The following is a 14,078-nucleotide window of genomic DNA, read 5'->3' on the forward strand; positions in this document are numbered from 1 at the left end:
TTGTTCACTGCAACAACTGTCAATGTTTGCTAACCAGCACGATCAAATGTTCTAGCATTCTCTAAAAATAAAGCTTCTGAAAGACAGTTTAGCAGCAATGAATAATAATGCCATAGAAGGGCCATATTTTACTAGTGTAAAGAACATTTCAAAATTTAAAGAAACGTTTACATTATTAAGCACTTTTTGTGCAGTGGAAAAGTTCAAAGGATAGTAAAGTTTCTAAATGTACTGAAACAATTGATGGAAATAAAGACCTTTATGTTTAATACTTCTTAGTGTTTAGCAATTAATTCTGGCCTATTGTACTCTCTTACAAATTAAGGTTATGTTGATTCATGATTCCATGAAAAAAAAATTTAATATCTATAGAGCCCTTATATTCTACAAAGTGTTCCTTTGAGTGGAAAGCTAGGTTAGATCCCAACACAGACTAATTGGAAGTGTGAAACTACAAACATGCGTTTGATTAAAGTTCTCTTATATTGTATATATATATATATATATATATATATATATATATATATATATATATATATATATAATTAGCACTATAATATTGTTTGTCATACTGCACAATCTGTAATATAAACAAACACACACAATGAGAAGATACAGTGGACAGTGTTTCAGTGCTGGCAGTGTGATTTCTTCATGAATGCGTGAAACAATAAACACTGAAATACTCAAATAAACACAAAAATATACAATTTACAAATATACGATGGCAATGAATGTACACTGTAAGTCTCCACACAATAATATAAATTACCACAGATCAATAGCAGCTATAAAACTCTGTAAAACTCTGTTACTGCATAACCATAAACACAGAAACTAATTATTTTACATTTTTATTTAAACACTTTCTAACATTTTGACATGACATTATGAACCTGTATTACCCCACAGTACTGTATCAAACGGTAAACTTTCACTAGATAAACGTTAAATATTTATATTATATTTATATCCATATATTTATCTAATCACACGCGACCCGTCACCGCGATCTCCATTTACGGACGTCGGCGGCCTTCACTCGCGCGCGCGACAACATTTCTGCCGCGAGTACGCTGATGCGGTTATTTTATCCATTTAAATATACGACCCTCAAACAGATTATTTACACTGTTAAACTCATACTAAACACAACATTCGATGCCACATCATCCATCTTACCTGTAATATAAACAAACACACACAATGAGAAGATACTGTGGACAGTGTTTCAGTGCTGGAAGTGTGACTTCTTCATGAATGCGTGAAACCTCCTGCGGCTCACGTATTGCTCACTAATCGCCCCCTAGCGTCACTCGCCAAGACATAGGGGTTGAAATGACCGTATTTCAGACCCATCTCACGTTTTGTTCTGTCTCCCGGAAAACTCCCGGAATTTCACCTGCCCCACCCGTTGTGCTCTACTAATAAAGCTATCCACTAATTAAGCTCTACATTTAAAATTTCAGTTTTACATTTTACCACGTCATATAAAAACATAAACATTTGTTTGAGGACACAGACCACATTTTGCATTTGCAGTTTTCCCCAATGCTTTTGTAAAGCAGTGCTGCGCAGGACTGGATGACAGAAAAAGGTAGTTTCTGCTTTCACTCACCCAAAAAATCCTCTGTTTGCACGATTTGATTATTATCATCGTATTCGAATACATTTTAAATAATATTTTAAACCTCCTCCGGTGTTTATTGTTTTCAGAAATTATGTAAAATCTTTTTTTCAAATAGGCCTTTTGTAAAATGCAAGTTGTATATGGGTTAAAAACTGTTTAATTTATATATTGTATAAACCTACATTGTTATAGCTAGCTTTTGCTAGCTATTTTAGCTAGCTAGCGTGTGCTCTGCCCCTGTCTCACACACACACACACACACACACAGGCATCTAACGTGCATAAATCACGCACAAACACACCTTTTAAACTTGACAAAAACTCTTACTGGCTGCTGTGTCTTTAGTATGGTGTAATTATTATGTTCTATTGGAACATCAAGGAGGACGCAGCAAGGAAATGTAATTTTAAAACTTTTTAGGCAACAGCCTTACATTTAAAAGGTTAACAGAGCAAATTAAAAGCAAAAAGACCCCTATGCTTTAAGGTGTTTTATGGAATAGCCTGTCTTAAACTGACCAGCTATATGTTTTCTTTTCCTTATTTATTTGTTTGCCGCATGTACTCGTGTCCGATTGGAAAACTAGTGTAATGACGTCATGCCATCTTTACCAGACTCAGGCAAAGTCTGCCTCTCCAGTCTGCCTCTTCAGCGCGAGACAGAGTGAAATGCCCAGCAGCTAATCAACAATATAAAAGTAGTCACAGTGCACAAACGCTTCATAGTGTAAGGCAAGGATTTTAGCTGCCAGTGGGTGAATGTAAATACAGATGATGGACTTGAAAATACTGACGACTAACTATTTTAATGAGCAAAAACTCCAAGAACTGGCGAGGAGATCTCCTAGCCCATCACAGTCTACCTGCTCTTTACACACACACACACACACACACACACACACACACACACACACACACACATACACACACACACACACACACACACACACATTACCCTCCTCCTCAGAAGACACAGCACACACACACATTACCCTCCTCCTCAGAGGACACAACACACACACACACACACACACACACACACACACACACACACACACACACACATTACCCTCAGAGGACACAACACCAAAACATTTAAAAACAGAGAATGCACTTTCGGCTTGAAGGCGGTGTGATCACCGTTCACCTAGAGCGCCAGTTCAGCTTGCTGTGTGCAATTTAGACAACTCACCTCGAACCTGAGCTGAACTATTTTGAAACTTGACCATTGCACGTGTGTAGGAACAGACGATCCGTAAACAAATCGGCACGCGCCGCGTTTTCAACGTGGCTTTACACGAGATATGAGAATATAAAGAGTTAACCTGATACAGTACATACGGTTACAAGTAACAAAACACAACTAAATACCTCGTTTGCAAGCTAGAGTAAACGAGGTTTTAATCACACGTACTTACACTTGTGAAATGAAGGAAGAAACTAACCCATGATGCACTGATCCATGTTCTGACAGTCTTTACTGTCAGTGTACTGATGAAGTCTTCTTTGTAAGCATGTCATGTTTCCAGAAGCTCTCGAACTGCTCAAGGCTGGGTTATAATGCTGAGCTTTCATCGTTGGGTAGACTGTCAATAATATCCATCTGCACAGCGTGACTTCATTCGACCTGTGTGTTTGTGCGTGTGTGTGGCTTTTTTTTCTGTGTTAGAGGCTGCAGGTTTCAAATGTCCCGGGTTTGCACGCGCAACTACTTGTGTAGTTACGAAACACCTAATGACTCGTTATCAAGACGACTCGTTTGAAGCACTATGAATCGACTCTTTTATAGATGAATCAATAGTTTTAAACACTGTACACTTACAGATTTAAGCCTTAGCTGGATATTTCACTTCATTTAGAGCTGTGTCACACACTACATGGAAGGGCATTTTCAAAAACCTGTAATATGGGCTCTATAAAACATCCCTCAGACACATAATATTTATTGGTGTTGGTGTTGGTATTGGTATAAAAATGCATTTGATGAATGGACTTCAAATATTAGATTTTCACTGAGCTTGTAAAAGCTGTTTTTTTAAAACAGGTTTGGTCTGGAAATTTGTTGCATTCATGCCATTCTGATCAGCAGCCAAAAAAAGCTTGAGGAGTTTTGAATACTTCTTTGTGAAACAATTAATTCATTTGATTCAAAGCTTTGAAAATGTTCATTTCATCCATCACTAAAGTAGCATACATTAGAGTGCACATTCAGTACAACTATGTGCAGTTCTTTTTTCCACAAGGACTGACAGCCCATTTAAACAAAATAACACAGTAGGCTGTTTTCATATGTGTCATTTTCATGTCTGTCAGTCTTTTGTTTATGTGTTTGAGTCTTGGCCAGAAAAGGCTGAACCAGATCTTTTTTCTCAAGTCCTTTATCTACATGTTTTCTCAGTGCCTGAGTCTCTGGGGGAACAGCAGTCGTCAGCCCGTGTGGTTGAGTTAAGTCCGTGGGTCGAGTATGAGTTCAGAGTTCTGGCGACTAACTCCATCGGCACAGGGGAACCCAGCAAACCCTCACAAAAAATCAGGACCAAGGACACAAGTATGTACTGTATATATATATATATATATACAGTAGTAACTCTTATTCCCCTCCACAAGGAATTAATACCAGACACATATTTAATTTAAGATATGTCACTTTAAGGCCCTGACATACTTCAGGTAAAACAAAACCAGCGTAACAATGTTTAAATAAATTGTTTTGAACTTTCAGACTTCATGAATGAAACTAATAAAACTCACTGCATGTTTTTTGCTTTACATCTTCCATGGCAACTGTTGATTAATATCCTCAACCATGCCCCTTTTATCGTTAGTTTGCTATGAAGAAAGGATGTGCAAAAAAGGCCCACCCCCGAATAAATATTCCGTTCAGTTGGAAGTACATCAATATACCGAAATAAGTCTCAGCACCTTCCAGTTCACACGACTTTAAAGCAATATGTTGCATAAATTGCTAAATTAATAAAGCTGACCTGCCTTGACTAAAGCTGCTGCAGACACATCCACATCAGATGCTTTCTTAACTGCTGTTTTCTCACAATTGTCTTTTTTGTTTATTAAGAAGATGGTGGCACATACTGTATTTACATATTCATTTAAATTCACAGTAATGTTGGTTCTGTTGGAACAAAAAATATGTGTAGGTGCATCTCACCTTCATAAGGTTTGGTAGAGTTTTTAGTATTATTATGAGTGCACAAAGCACTTACAAGGTTACTAACTACAATGTTTGACAAGACGCACAGTTTTCTTCCCTTCCTACTGTATGTTAAACCTTTTTACTCAGATCCAAGTAGCCGAGAAGAAACTGTCTCTGTGCCATCATGCTAAACAGATGGAGTAGAAGCTGAAAAAATGCCCTGTCTACACTTCTGGTGTATCTCATCTTGTAAAACTGGCTGAAAAGAATTTCTCTTTCTTTCTCTCTCTCTCTTTTAACATGGCAGTGCCAAGGACAACCCCAGCCAGAGTCAGTGGAGGAGGTGGCAGCCGGTCTGAGCTCGTCATCACTTGGGAGGTAACAAAGCAAACTCTTTTTGAACAAACTTTCTTGTACAAGTCATGAAATATCAGGGATTTGTGGCCTTAAATTTTTGTTAAATATAAGTTTAAAGAGATTTAAAATAATATAAATTTTATATTATCAATACAAATTTAAATTAAAGAATTTTATAAGATGATATAAATTAAGAGCTAAGGTCTTTAAAGTGGTCATTTTAAAGCCAGAGTGTTAAAAAGTTGACGATATAAAAGTTAATGTGAAGATTGTAAAACTCCTTCACAGCCACATGAATTGTAATAGTCAACACAGGTTCATTGTGAAAACGTACCCTCCCATCTAGATTTCTGGAGAGCTCAAATTATGTAACTAGAGGTGCATCTGGCTGCATTCTGTCTTTAAAACGAATGCTGAAGGGCAATATGATGCCGCCACTGGCTTCTGATCTTTTTCGCACTTCTAGCTGACCACTTACCTCAGTGTGGTCAGTCAGTCGACAACGGCCCCTGGTGAATATACATGAGAAAAGCAGGTGCGAATGGCACTCGTAAGAGAAATTTGAGATCTCAATAAGCAAACACAGCGGCCTCAGGTGGAGTCACAAAAACAAAAACTGCAAAAAAAGTACCTCCTAGGATGTATTTAGAGATCTCCAGAAATATATACAGGGGTTTATATCCACAATGAGGCTGGGTTAGTAATAGTACTTGTAGAGTAGTTTTTTTGTAATAATTTATCCATTGTTGTTCTCAAAATGGCTATTAAACTCATGCAGAATGAAATTCAAGCTAAACTATTTTAATTTCATGTTATTGTTTTAACATTATTTTAATACTATTAAACTGTACTGTACAAGTACAGTGCCCTGTTTATCTCCTAATTAGATATCATAGATATTGAGCAGTTAAGTCAGTAAAAGTCTGTAAGTTGGATATTTGACTCAAGGCAGGAACATTTTTAAGTGCACAAAGGTATCCATTAGTGGACCGTCCACTGGCCTGCATCATAAACAGGATTATCACGCTGTCAGCTTGGTCAGTCTGTAGTTCAAGCAGCTCTTTTGTTAAAAAAAATGTACATGTTTTTCAGCAAGTCAGACACATTCTTTATAGATTTTTAGCTATTATGTTTCAAAATATGAAAAGCGAAAAATATGGTTAAGAACGGGGATAGAGATTTTACATGGTCTGAGACAAAGCCTCTTATTCAACTTATCAGTGATATATTGCTACCTCTACAGTATTTTTCACTTGCTTTTTCTCTCATTTTATGTGTATGTTTGTTTTTGTGGACCTCTTTAGCCAGTCCCAGAAGAGCAACAAGCCGGTCCAGGGTTCGGCTACGTGGTCGCTTTTCGCCCTCTTGGTGGTCAAAACTGGATGCAGGCGGCAGTGACATCTCCTGATGCATCACGATACATCTTTAAAAATGACAGCATCCCTCCTTTCTCTCCATTTCATGTCAAAGTGGGAGTTTACAACAACAAAGGAGAAGGTCCTTTTGGACCCCTCACTACTATATACTCTGCAGAAGAAGGTAATGTACTGTAAAAGCAATGCACAAGCTCCCATCTTTGGTACAGTATAAATTCAGTGCTACAGATATTTATTTAGTTTAATTTAAAGAGACAACTAAACTGCTGGTCAAAAGTTGTCACTTTTGCTCAGAGTAACTGCATCTATTTGACAAATAATAGAATAAAAATTTTGGATAAGTTCAACTAAACAAAATGACTGAACAATGTACAAAATGTTTTCTATTCAGCAAAAATTTCTAGAAAAACAAATAATTATTTCAAAAACAGAAGAATTGATGACCAATAATGTATAAATAAACCATTCACATGCTGAGTTCCTTAAAAAGATTTTATCTCTGCGACGCTAGAGGGGGTTTGTTGATCCATTTTATCTTTTGTGCTTAACTGGTGAACAGCACTTTGGTCGGCCTGTGGACATTTTTAAACGTGCTCCAGGAATAAATAGACTTGAACTTGACTTTCTTTTTGTTTGAGTGGCACATTAAATATAACTAAATCGCACAGCCAAATTGAACAACATAGCAAAAAAGAACCATTTGTTAGCAGACCCTGACCTATACCATATATAAGACCCAACAGCTTTCATTTCAGGTGGTTTTTGATTAACTAAAATGCTGTTTTGTTTGTAGAATGATGGTTGCTTTTGAATAATTTGAAATTTACACTCACCAGCCACCTTATTTGGTACACCTTAATAGTACTGAGTTGGACCCACTTTTGCCTTCAGAACTGCTTAATCCTTATATAGATGGATTCATAGATTCAACATAGATTCAACAAGGTACTGGAAATATTCTCAGATTTTGGTCCATATTGACATGATAGCATCACACAGTTGCTGCAGATTTGTCGGCTGCACATCCGTTATTCTATTGTCCAGTTTTGGTGAGTCTGTACCGATTGTAGCCTCAGTTTCCTGTTCTTAGCGACAAGTTGTAACGAGTGGTTATTTGAGTAACTGTTGCCTTTCTATCAGTTCGAACCATCCTGACCATTCACCTCTGTTCTCTGGCATCAACAAGACATTTGCACACACAGAACTGCTGCACACTGGATTTTTTTTTTCAGACCAGTCTCTGTAAACCCTAGAGAGGGTTGTGCGTTAAAATACTCAGACACTTAAATCATCTTTCTTGCTCATTGTGATGCTCAGTTTGAACAGCAGCAGATCGTCTTTAACATGTCTAGTTGCTGCCATGTGATTGGCTGATTAGAAAATGGCATTAACGAGCTGTTGTAAATGTGTACCTAATAAAGTGGCCGATGAGTGCAGATTTTAAAAATAAATAAATCACATATACAGATATGGGAAATATAAGAGACCGTTTAAAAATTCTCAGTTTCTCTGAATTAAAAAATTATAGTACTCATTTATAATTATATCTAGTACAACTTTTTTTGGTTTGTTTTATTATGTAAATCTGAAGACATTTCTTACAAATTTAAAATGATAACTGATTTCCAGACATGTTTATATTAGTTTTTGGACCACAGAAAACCAATGTTAGTTAATCATTTGTTAAAATGTTGTAAATTTAGTTCATAAAAGACTGTAAAAACTATATGTTCTAAATCACAAAATGTTGTTGTTTTTTTGTCAAAAAATGTTATCAGGCCTTCATAGAATAAAAAAAATTGAGGTTTGAGGATATTTGTTTGTCTGTTCAGTGGAAAACGATTCAGCTGCAGTATCGCTTTGTGTTTGATTAGGGCAAACTGAAGTCGCTGAATATTTGCTTGTGCATCAGTGCTGTAATAATGAGCCTAAATAGGGTGAGGTAATACAGTAATGTTTATTCTATCCATAGAGCCGAGTCGTGCCCCCAGTCGCATCCGTGCCAAGAGCCTGTCAGCCACAGAAGTGGAGGTCAGCTGGAAGCCTTTACCATGGAGCACCAGCAAGACACGCATAATGGGCTATGAGGTGAAGACAATACAAAACACGGCTAAAGCAAGCTAATGAATCTGACCGCATTTGTTCTACATCATAGTCGTGTTTGTTCATTCCCTAGTTAGCGCACATCAAATTCTGCATTCCGTTTTGTAAGCTTTCTAGAGACCATGCCAGTAGAAGTACTATAAATGAAAGAAGTCATGAACTCGCTTTTTATTATCATCATGTACTGTTCTCTGAGGTCCACTTATAATGTTATCAAGATTTATACATTAAAAAACATAATAAATTAGAAGTAATAGGCTATTTTATAGGCTGTCCTGTTTTGGCACACCTTATCTGAACACACTATTTTTGAGAATTCAGGGCTGATTGTAGATTTAGATGCATGGGCATCGCTAGGCCTATTTTAGGGGGCTGTAACCCCTATATTTTTACTCAGCCCCCCTAAAACTTTACCGATTAGCTCATAAACTGTAGACCAAATTATCATCTCTGTCCATTTTAAATTTGATATGAAGACGGTGGCAGAATTCGGCTCCTCCTCGACTTTCGTTTTTCATTTGATCAGCAAACCACAGCTGTGCAGAGCGAGAGAACAAGGTGCGTGTTTATCGATAAATTGTTATAAAATATGCTTATTTGCAGTTCTTTGCTATGGATACACTTGTATCACTTGTACCCCAATGTCATATAGGAGCAATCGGGTTTCCAATCTACTGTTTCCTCAGTGCTCACCGCATAATCACAGCTGTTTCCTCCAGCGAAAATGTAACATTTTACTATTTTTATTTCAAAATGAACTACCATTATAAAACACATTACAGTGCATGTGGCATTATCTATACCACAGTCATGCACAGAAAGAATCAAACATAGTGACAGAACCACAGTGAATGTACTCAACTGTCAGAGTACTGACAGAGATAGAAACATCATGTGTTGTCTTGTATTAAAAATATTTACTATTTTAATATTATGATTCAATTTGTGAAATATGTGAATTAGTTAAAATATACATGTTTGAATTTAATTAGAAAAGTGGCAGTTTTATTTATTAAATACATGGAAACAAAAATTGTACTTCAACATATAAAGTGGCTTTTAATACAGTAAACAGGTTTGTTGAGCTCATTATTTGGCTCATGCAGAACTCAAATGACTATGCACGTCTATACAATACAGTGGAATACTGCTAGTTTAGCATACAACCCTATCATATTAGTCAAACATTTTTATTACTATTAAATCAATTTTACTACATACTATTAAATTATTACTTATAAATACATTAGGGTTATATATATATATATATATATATATATATATATATATATATATATATATATATATATATATATATATATATATATATATATATATATATATATATATATATATATATATATAGTACTATTATTATTATTTTTTTTTTTTTATTTTTTTTTTTCTCTCTTAAGTAGCTGAGCCTCCCTAAAATGAAAATCCTAAAATTGCCCCTGCTTAGATGTAAATACACACTACTGTGATGTTTTGTTTCTAGATTTTAAGATCAGGAAGTGTGCATTAAATCAATGTCTATAATATTCTATAATTACTATATACACTGTAAACAATATTTGCTATTTAACAGTTTCTGTATTTGGTGATTCACAAGTGTTCATCGTTTATTTACGAATTTGTGATTTGAATTATGGGATGTTGATCTCTTCTCTGTCCACTTTTGATGTTGAAAATTCAACTCAATGGTTTAACAAAATGACTTTTTTGATATTTAATAGTTTAAAATAATATCTTGTGTAAGAAATAATATAGAGAGAAATAAGTTTGTAAAATAACAGAAAATGTATTGGCAGTTCAGGCCCGTAGCCAGCCTGGTGAAAGGGGTGGTTCTTTTTCCTCAAAAAGTGTACCTTTTTGCAGTTATTCGCCTCATTTTCTATTTAATTATGAGATTTAAATGATGCCTTTTTACGATTATATGGATTTATCTAATGCATATATATAATGCATAACGCCTCGTTTTCACTGAGTGGTACAGTACGGTGCAGTACGGGTCACCTTTAGCGACATTTCAAGCACTATTTTTTGCTGGATTAGCTTGTCATGTGGTCATCATAGCTCATCAACCATACTTTTTGATGTATAAAAATATTTTCTAAAGATTTAGAATAAAGAAATATGAATAAATACTTATTTTAAAAATACAAATTTATTACATAATTTATCATTGAAAAAAAAAGAATTAAAGTTTTGAAAGTGAAGAATTCTGCCTATTGTCATTTATTACGCAAATAAACTGGCCAACACAACTTTTCTCAGTCAGTATTTATCCATTTAAATAATTAGAAAAATTTAACATCATAATAACAATAGTAATAATAATGTAAAGTTTCACTATTGTTGTAGCCTCTCTTGTAAAAAGGTAGATTTGAAAAATTATGGATAACAACAACTACAGCAAGTTGGTGGATCATTCCGCTGTGGCGACCCCGGATTAATAAAGGGACTAAGCCGAAAAGAAAATGAATGAATGAATGAACAACTAAAGCCAAATTAGTATTTAAATTAATTATAATATGGACCACTTTTGGTGCTTCACACCTTTCTGTTGATCCCTTTTTGTTTCAAAAATAAGGTCCAAGATTTATTTTTAAAAAATGCAGGGAGACGCAGTGGCTCAGTAGGTAGTGTTGTCGCCTCACAGCAAGAAGGTTGCCGGTTCGAGCCTCGGCTGGGTCAGTTGGGGTTTCTGTGTTGAGTTAGCATGTTCTCCCTGCTTTCGCGTGGGTTTCCTCCGGGTGCTCCGGTTTCCCCCACAGTCCAAAGACATGTGGTACAGGTGAACTGGGTAGGCTAAATTGTCCGTAGTGTATGAGTGTGTGTGGATGTTTCCCAGAGATGGGTTGCAGCTGGAAGGGCATCCGCTGTATAAAACAAATGCTGGATAAGTTGGCGGTTCATTCCGCTGTGGCGACCCCAGATTAATAAAGGGACTAAGCTGACAAATGAATGAATGAATAAAACAATGCAGTAGCGAAAGATGACTTCAATTATGTCAGATTGTATATTGTCTTGCACAGCTGGATTGTACTGGCCAAAGCAGATTAGCTGAAGTCACAACAACCTTTATGATGGCCTACCAGTCAAAATAGATCATGATTGAGACAAATTCTGGACCCTTAGGGGTGGGTCTTTCGAACCACCCGAACCCCCCCTGGCTACGGGCCTGCAGTTTATGACAAGGTTTTTGTATCGTAGTATACAGTACAACACCAAGCAAGAAAATATATCACTTTAAACTATTAAGAATGTTAATAAAAGTCCTTTTTTTAACTGTTCAAGGTTAAAAGTTGTTGGAAGAAAGATCATGCAATGCAATTCAAAATCATAAATAAAGGTGGAACAATTACAAATAAAAACATGAATAACAAAATACGGAAAACTGCTAATTTACGGATATTTTTTACAATGTATTTATGCCATGAATAATGTCGAGCTTGACTGTATATATATTAAAGGAAATACTCAAATCATTAATATGTGATTCTTTCCCTCACTTTATTTAACCCTTCAAGGCAAATGTTTTATTAAAATGTAGAAATGGAAAATAAATATTAATGAAATATATAACACTTTTCAAAAGCTGTTTATTACAATCCCAACATAAAATGTTGGCATGTTAAATATAAACATTGTACTTTATAGTTTGCAACTTCCTCGCTATTCTGTTATTCTGCCTGCATCCCTATGGTGGAGTCTAAGGGTGCTTTCACACCTGTTTTGTTCCGAAACAGGGATTAAAATAGTTACAATGTTGCTCTTTGTTCTTTGTGCGGTTTGCTTTCACACGACAAAGTTTCTAAACGGACCAAAAGAGCTAAAACAAGTCACGTGCGAATTAAATCTCCTCACATTGGTCAGAGTTTCACGGTTTATGCAGAGCCATGCTTAGCTGTCATGCGCCCTTATTTTACTTTATGGCAATGAGCAACAAGACATTATAAGCAAAAAGCTGCACTTTAATTTTGAATGGTGACATCCAAAGACATCATCACCAAGTATAAATCAGAGGTAAGATTTTCTCATACAGAGACCTTGGCTAGAATTATGCATTATAGGCTTTACATTATAGAGAGAAATAACAGATAAACCAAGACTGCAGTTCGGCCAGTTTTCCAAACGGATAAACAGCTCTCGTTAATAGTTCAACATGCTTTTATTTCGTATTTGACATGAAACGCACATTTACTGGTAGGAATGACATCCCGCCCTACTCATAATTCTCTCTTCATATAGCCGTATATATGTGATATAGCCGGGCTCAGATCATTTTGCTTTCTCACTACAATCGATCTGCTCCAGGTTCGTTTCAATCGAGACCATCTCATTCAGGGGATATCAGACCGATTGTTTTCGCGGGGATCCGAGCGTGATTGCTGGATTTACAAATGCCAAACGAACCGAACTAACTGGGGAAATGCGCCAGGTTCCGAAACACAAAGTCTAGGTGTGGACGCACCCATTATAACGTAGCACCTGTTGTTGGTGTACCAAGGGTAAATCCTGCTGCCGACAGGAGACAACAGCTCATCAAACTGGGCTCGGCTCAGTCGGAAGCATCGCTGAAAGCTTCCATCATCCAGGTAAAGTTTCTGGAGGAGTTGATGAACTCACAGAGCTGGGTGCACCTCTGAAATCCGGATCTAAGACACGGCGCCGAACGAATCTGCGCTGTTTTTCAGCCTTCCTAAGCACATAAAGCACAGCTATGATCTCAATAAAATCCATGTTAGCCATTTAACAATGAAACAAGAGTCACCAGGCAGACAGAAGCCCTTCCCATGACATGAATCCGCATCTATTGTGAAGTGAATTTGCCGCGCAAATGAAGCAAGCATCTATATGCGCAAATATCATGATTATGTTTATATAGCATACCACATCTGGTGCGAAAGTCCTATTTGACTGAGGTCATCAAAAGGATGAAAATTATTTTTTTTGTAAAAACAATGTATTTTGCGATGCCATTAAATTAATTATAGAGTATAATATGAAACAATAGACTTTTTATTTCACGCATACCGTATTCATCACCATATTGCACTGTGTAGACCAGAATTTGCATCTCTTTACAGCATACTCTTTGCATCTTTTACAGCATGACTTGGTGGGTGGAACTAAACATGCAGTGCTGTAGAAGTAGTGGGTGGAGCTAAACATGCAGTACTGTAGTAGTGGTAGGAGCTAAACATGCAGTGCTGTAGAAATAGTGGGAGGAGCTAAACATTCAGTGCTGTAAAAGTTGTGGGTGAAGCTAAACATGTAGTGCTGTATAAGTAGTGGGCGGAGCTAAACTTGCTGTAGAACTAGGCATTGTTTGTCTACTGTGGAGGCAGAGTTTAACCACACTATTAAAAGCCACACTAAAGATTCTCATTTCACCACCTGTTATTTTGCCAAACTAGTTTCAATAAAGTATCAACTTTTTAGAGACTAACAAGAC

The 14,078-nt window shown here is 36.4% G+C and overlaps 1 protein-coding gene across 1 annotated transcript in view; it reads left to right on the top strand.

The window, feature by feature from the left end:
- The window catches only part of cntn3a.1 (contactin 3a, tandem duplicate 1), a 177,233-nt gene that overhangs the window by 154,214 nt on the left and 8,941 nt on the right, over positions 1 to 14,078 (top strand). Inside the window, exons 16-19 of the mRNA XM_056449420.1 lie at positions 4,029 to 4,178; positions 5,089 to 5,159; positions 6,443 to 6,677; positions 8,487 to 8,602. Of these exons, the coding sequence (XP_056305395.1) occupies positions 4,029 to 4,178; positions 5,089 to 5,159; positions 6,443 to 6,677; positions 8,487 to 8,602 (572 nt within the window). The remainder of the gene's footprint in view (positions 1 to 4,028; positions 4,179 to 5,088; positions 5,160 to 6,442; positions 6,678 to 8,486; positions 8,603 to 14,078) is intronic.

Source organism: Danio aesculapii, chromosome 23 (assembly GCF_903798145.1).
Source record: "Danio aesculapii chromosome 23, fDanAes4.1, whole genome shotgun sequence".
In the NCBI taxonomy this organism is placed as follows: domain Eukaryota; kingdom Metazoa; phylum Chordata; class Actinopteri; order Cypriniformes; family Danionidae; genus Danio; species Danio aesculapii.